This window comes from Brachyhypopomus gauderio, chromosome 2, assembly GCF_052324685.1.
Source record: "Brachyhypopomus gauderio isolate BG-103 chromosome 2, BGAUD_0.2, whole genome shotgun sequence".
Lineage (NCBI taxonomy): Eukaryota > Metazoa > Chordata > Actinopteri > Gymnotiformes > Hypopomidae > Brachyhypopomus > Brachyhypopomus gauderio.
Window position 1 is genome coordinate 42,894,965 of NC_135212.1, and position 5,706 is coordinate 42,900,670.

Sequence of the window (5,706 nt, forward strand, 5' to 3'; positions counted from 1 at the left end):
TCATTGTATCTAATAAGGAAACCTGTTTCCTCTGTGCATATGACAATAAACACTTTGAACTTGAACTACAGGAACGTAGCAGTGGGGTAAACATGGCAGAATGTCTGTGTTGAAAAAAAGCCATACAATGTAATTTTTTTCACGGCATTCAAGAGCCATTGATGTTTGCACAACAATTTTCAGTTAATGCACTTGAAAATTCTAAGTCCTCCCTTCCTCTGAGGTACTAAGAGAAATAAGATTTCCTCTCAAGGACTGGGAAATTTTCTCACTCTTTCATTCTTAAATTATCTTCATTTTAATTTCACAATTTTCCTTAAATATTTTTATTAACATTTTTATTATCTCCTTCTGTTTTTATATTTTCTCACTAATTTTCTCATGTGTAATGCACATGCCTTGCTTCTTAGATGCGGAGTGAAACTTCACGCTTTCTTTTCCCCCACACAATAGCCATTGCGCCAGTGAACGTAACTGCAGACTAAATTACATAACACCCGATTATTGCTCAGTCAACATGATTGCAATACACAAAATTCATATAGCTCCTAGCTAACATACCCTTATATTCCAGTCATAGGAATTCCGCTGTAGCGATGTGGTTGTGTACTGCGGCTGCGCAGACCGACGGGTCGGCGGGTGTGGCTTCACTTCCTGTATATAAACGAAGGTTCCAAAAGCTATCGGCCTCTTTCAATCGGATCAGAGGCGAAATGGTGAGGAGCGGACCTGCATGTAACGCGGCCTGTTAAATCCGGGTCGAATCACAACCATCTTCGTGTTTTTAAATATGATATTTAAAAGACGTGGTGTGCTTGATGTGAGCAGATAGTTTACGGATAGAGTTTATAGCTAAAACTACGAATGACTAGTCTTTATATGCGTACTTTATGCAGGCCACAATAGAGGCAACAACGAACGTAGTCGTACATAGTGAGTTTTATTTGTAGTCATCTTGAAGGATTTTCCTTTTAAAAACAACAAAAAATATGCAAAGAAGTTAACCCGTTTGAAAATGTAACCGTTCACGGTGAGATTCGTGCGGCCTTCCTTGGCTAGCTAAGCTAGCTAATGCATCATGCGGTTGCGTGCTGCTAACTGGTTAGCTCGTTGGTTCCGTGTTCTGGCCTGTGGCTGATGCATGATCCAAAAGATGATCCACAAACCCATTTAAAGCCATAAGAACATGGTTTTTGAACCGCAGTTGAATTAACATTTAGTCTGACTTGGCTGTGTGTAACTAGTAATCCTGCCGTGTGAGTGATTAAGTAAATCCTGCCGCACTAAAACACGTGTGCTTTTCCACCTTTAGTCTCACCGCAAGTTTTCGGCACCACGTCACGGATCTCTGGGCTTTCTGCCCCGCAAGAGGAGTCGACGTCATCGGGGCAAGGTGAAGAGCTTCCCCAAAGATGACCCCAGCAAGCCCGTTCACCTCACCGCCTTCCTTGGCTACAAGGCAGGCATGACCCATATTGTCCGTGAGGTTGATCGACCCGGATCCAGTGAGTAAATGATCTTTTTCTTCACCTCTTTGGTGTTAGAGTTGTGCATGGTTTTCCATTAGGTTGTCTGCCAGTGATGATACCCTCGACGGGCGGACATATTTGGGCCATGAGCCCCTGCTGAATGTCGAGTACTGAGTGCAGCCATATAGATGGTGCTTTGTTCTAGTGTTGCAATTATGATTAACGATTGTTCTATATTAATGCTTCAGAAGGTATGTACGTTCTTCCTTACGGTTTTCTTCCGTTCTCAGAGGTCAACAAAAAGGAGGTTGTAGAGGCAGTCACTGTGGTGGAGACTCCCCCCATGATGGTGGTGGGTGTTGTGGGTTACGTCAAGACCCCCCGTGGTCTGCGGTCCTTCAAGACCATCTTCGCTGAGCACATCAGTGATGAGTGTCGCCGGCGTTTCTACAAGAACTGGTAAGTCCTGGCTCCAAACGTGCCGTAAAGAGCAGCTGCTGTGGTTTCTGTTAAAGCAGAGCGCTACTGCACGGTGTGACCACTGCCACTAAACGTGTCCCATGTGGTGTAGCTCCGCTCGGGTGTCCAGTACCCCGATGAGCTCTGGGCTCCTCTGGCAGGTGGAAAGAGCTCCTTAGAAGCCTGGCCATGAGCCCTTGAAGTTGGTGATGCCCTGCCCCCTTGTGGGGGTGGGCTAGCTGCTAGGCCCAGCCCCCTTCCACTGGCCCCACGGGGCTATGAAGGAGCTGTGTGCCAATCTTGCCTGTGCACGTCTCTCCCTGGGGCGCGTGCCACGCCACACCTGTGCAGGTACAAGTCCAAGAAGAAGGCTTTTACCAAGTACTGCAAGAAGTGGCAGGATGAGGATGGCAAGAAGCAGCTGGAGAAGGATTTTGCTGCCATGAAGAGGTACTGCAGAGTCATCCGCGTCATCGCGCACACCCAGGTGAGCCCTTCCTGCCTGCTCGTGCTTTTACATTGGGGCACTTTCCAGCAGGTGCGGTCCAGGCCCGTGCTGACTCGCCCTCTCTCTCACCCCTCAGATGCGTCTCCTGCCCCTGAGGCAGAAGAAGGCCCACCTGATGGAGATCCAGCTCAATGGTGGCTACATCGCTGATAAGGTGGACTGGGCCCGTGAGAAGCTGGAGCAGGCTGTTCCCATCAGCACGGTGTTCGCGCAGGACGAGATGATCGACGTCATCGGTGTCACCAAGGGACACGGTTACAAGGGTAGGTGCAGTCGTTGATCTTGGTGATTCGTCTTCATTGCTCTTGGCACCTGCAGCCAAATATGCTCGATGCGTTCTTAAAATTAATGGTGAGGTGGTGGATGACCAGGACTGGTGAAAGCTGCCTTTACTTGCAGCTGAGCTCTGAAATTGACTTTGTATCTGCAGAGAAATGGGGGGGGGGCAGGTGTGTGGTGATGAGAAGCATGGATACCAGCGTCAGGCATGGCGCCCGAAATGCATGAGGATATCTCCCGTGCTGCCTTCCTTCTGAGCACACCCAGACTCCTTTATGGTTGAGTTGGGGACAGTTTCAGGTTACTGTATGCTGAGTGGACCTTTTTTTTGGCTTCCCGCAGGTGTGACAAGCCGTTGGCACACTAAAAAGCTGCCACGCAAAACCCATCGTGGACTGCGTAAGGTGGCCTGTATCGGGGCCTGGCATCCTGCCCGCGTTGCCTTCTCTGTTGCCAGGGCTGGACAGAAGGGCTACCACCATCGCACAGAGATCAACAAGAAGGTGAGAGGATGTTAATCACCCATTTACTCTTTTTAAAGTAGTTGCTCACCTCTAGAACCTCAGTGTTCATGTTCTCATCTCTCTACCCTGTAGGTCTACAAGATCGGCCAGGGTTATCACACAAAGGACGGCAAGGTGATCAAGAACAACGCCTCCACTGACTACGATCTTTCCAACAAGAGCATCAACCCCCTGGTGAGTGAAGAACTCTGGCACAAGTTTGTACTGGTTTAATATTTCGTACATGTTCGTGCTGCAAGGCAAAATTTTATGTGACTAGCACTGACTTCTGTCCTTGTGTGCAGGGTGGTTTTGTCCACTACGGTGAGGTGACCAATGACTTCCTGATGCTGAAAGGCTGTGTGGTGGGCACCAAGAAGAGGGTGTTGACCCTGCGCAAGTCTCTCCTGGTACAGGCTAACCGCCGTGCCTTGGAGAAGGTTGACCTCAAGTTCATTGACACCACCTCCAAGTTTGGTCACGGGCGCTTCCAGACTGTCGACGAGAAGAAGGCGTTCATGGTGAGTGTGGAGGTGTTGGCGCACGGTTGAGGCCAGGCCCGTCTCGAAGTAGTCTGAAACCTGACTTCTAGATTAACAGCCTGTGGATGGCCTGCAACAGCAGAACTGGACAAAATCCAGTTCTGATTTTGTTCTGTGCAGCGTTAGAGGGGTCTGCTCAGCTCATCCTGGACTCCCTGCTCTGCTGAGTTTAACTCCTACTCCCAACAGCTGCTAGTTTTGAACTCTTGTAGGGCTAATGTGAGCATGTGCAGGACAGTAGGTGTTCAGGGCTGAGGTTGGGCCCCCTCTACTTTGTAATCCTCTGCTGTACTATGGCTGTGAGCATGCTATGTAGCTGTTTGGGGGAAGTTCTGGCTTGGAGTCTTGTTTGAGAACCACTGCACTGTTCGTAACCTGTTTCAGCATTTCAGTCTGAAATTTGGGTTCCATTCCAGTGCTAAAGTAAAGATCATTGAGGCAGGGGAGTGCGGCTTCTCTGTGCACAACTCCCTGTTCACTCTTTGGCAACAACCGGCAAATATCCTAGATCAGTCCTTGCCTCTGGCCCTACCAAGTGCAGGCCTGATATGTGATAACTGGGGGGGGGGGGGGGGGGGGGGTGTGTACCATAGGTTGTCCTGTTGGACACTGCTACTGGAGGCTGTGGTTTATCGTTGTTTGACCTGTGGTGTCTTCCGTGTCTTGCAGGGGCCGCTCAAGAAAGACCGCATTGCCAAGGAAGAGACTGCCTGAGTGTGCAACAACCCTCAGCCTGCAGAAGGAGTCGTGTAGCACTGCAGAGTTGTTTAATAAAAATGTATTTAAAAAAACTACCTTGTCCTGAGTTTACATCCTCATGCTGTTTATCTGTGTACATGTTCACCTGTGGTGTAGTTGTGGTGTGGGTGGTTGTGCTGAAATGTTGCATTTTAGTCGTAACTCTGGCGATACCTTTTTAATTTCCAGTGAACATGTTGCTATACACTTTATTTACTGGGCTTGAACTTTGTGCCTTTTTAAGTTGAATCAGAAATGTAGCACTGGGCTCTGTGGCATGGCCTGTACTTTTACTGTTGTTGGATGACTTGGGGAGGGGGGGGGCTCAGTTCATGAAGCCAAGATTTCACCCTGGACTGTTACACAGGTTTATAAGAGCTCCCACTTTAAATCCAGGTAGTCGGTAAGCCTTTTGAGGAGTCAGTTTTTGGCACATGGGGTGGGTTATCGTCTATGACCCTGGGTGATGTTAGTTGTGGTTATGACATGGGTGTCTGATTCACAAGGCTTCTAGTTGCAGCAACTGGCCAGAGTTTCTCTATTTTTGGAAATGTCCACTCTGAGCTCTAGAGGACGCTGCTGAGTTGTGGGACACGAGGCGTGATTGTAATATTTTATGCTCGTATAGCTGCTGCTGCTGGCTCAGCACTTCCACTTTGAGTTGGAAAATTTTCCATGATGTGCGTATGCTTTGGGGAAATCTTTCCTGACGGAAATACTGAAGTATTAAACCTTTTAATGGAGGCATCTGTGATTGGAGCAGGCGTGCATGTTTGATTTGGGTCAAGGTTGTGAGAATGGGAGTATGGGGCAGCTCTAACAGCAGCTAAAAGTAACGCAATGTAATGCATGTCACTGAAGTGAAGGATGACGCAAGAATCTTTCTTTTGCAACCTAATTATTGTACAATTGGAGCGTAGAGATTGTAGTGATTGTCCTCAAATCGTTAACGGTCCTAATTAAGGCATTTTGGCGTCATGCAAAGATGTTCTAATATGAACCTGGTAACATTTAAGTGGACTAATGCGGACCTGCACGGCCACATCCGGCTACCTGACTGGCCACGTGAGATCGTTGATCAATTAGAAGTCAATCGTGTAAATCTCAAACACGTTACAATGTGATATGTGCACGAAAAACAACCACATTGCTTTATTTTTAAGGCAGCAGTTTTGTTTTTTATTCACAAATATGCACCTTCACTCAAA

General features: G+C 47.9%; 1 protein-coding gene and 2 non-coding genes across 3 annotated transcripts; all 3 read left to right on the forward strand.

Annotated features, from left to right (window-relative positions):
* The first annotated feature begins 592 nt into the window (after window positions 1-592).
* rpl3 (ribosomal protein L3) lies at window positions 593-4,552 on the forward strand. The gene is made up of 9 exons (XM_076996680.1): window positions 593-716; window positions 1,313-1,505; window positions 1,760-1,928; window positions 2,280-2,415; window positions 2,513-2,699; window positions 3,058-3,218; window positions 3,312-3,413; window positions 3,524-3,739; window positions 4,430-4,552. The coding sequence occupies exons 1-9, from the start codon at window positions 597-599 to the stop codon at window positions 4,472-4,474; spliced, it is 1,329 nt and encodes a 442-aa protein (XP_076852795.1). The 5' UTR covers window positions 593-596; the 3' UTR covers window positions 4,475-4,552.
* On the forward strand, window positions 2,885-2,979 carry LOC143509001 (small nucleolar RNA U83B). The gene has a single exon (XR_013129577.1). It is a non-coding gene; the product is annotated as a small nucleolar RNA U83B (small nucleolar RNA).
* On the forward strand, window positions 4,120-4,254 carry LOC143508994 (small nucleolar RNA SNORA54). Its single transcript, XR_013129571.1, has one exon. It is a non-coding gene; the product is annotated as a small nucleolar RNA SNORA54 (small nucleolar RNA).
* Window positions 4,553-5,706: the final 1,154 nt, after the last annotated feature.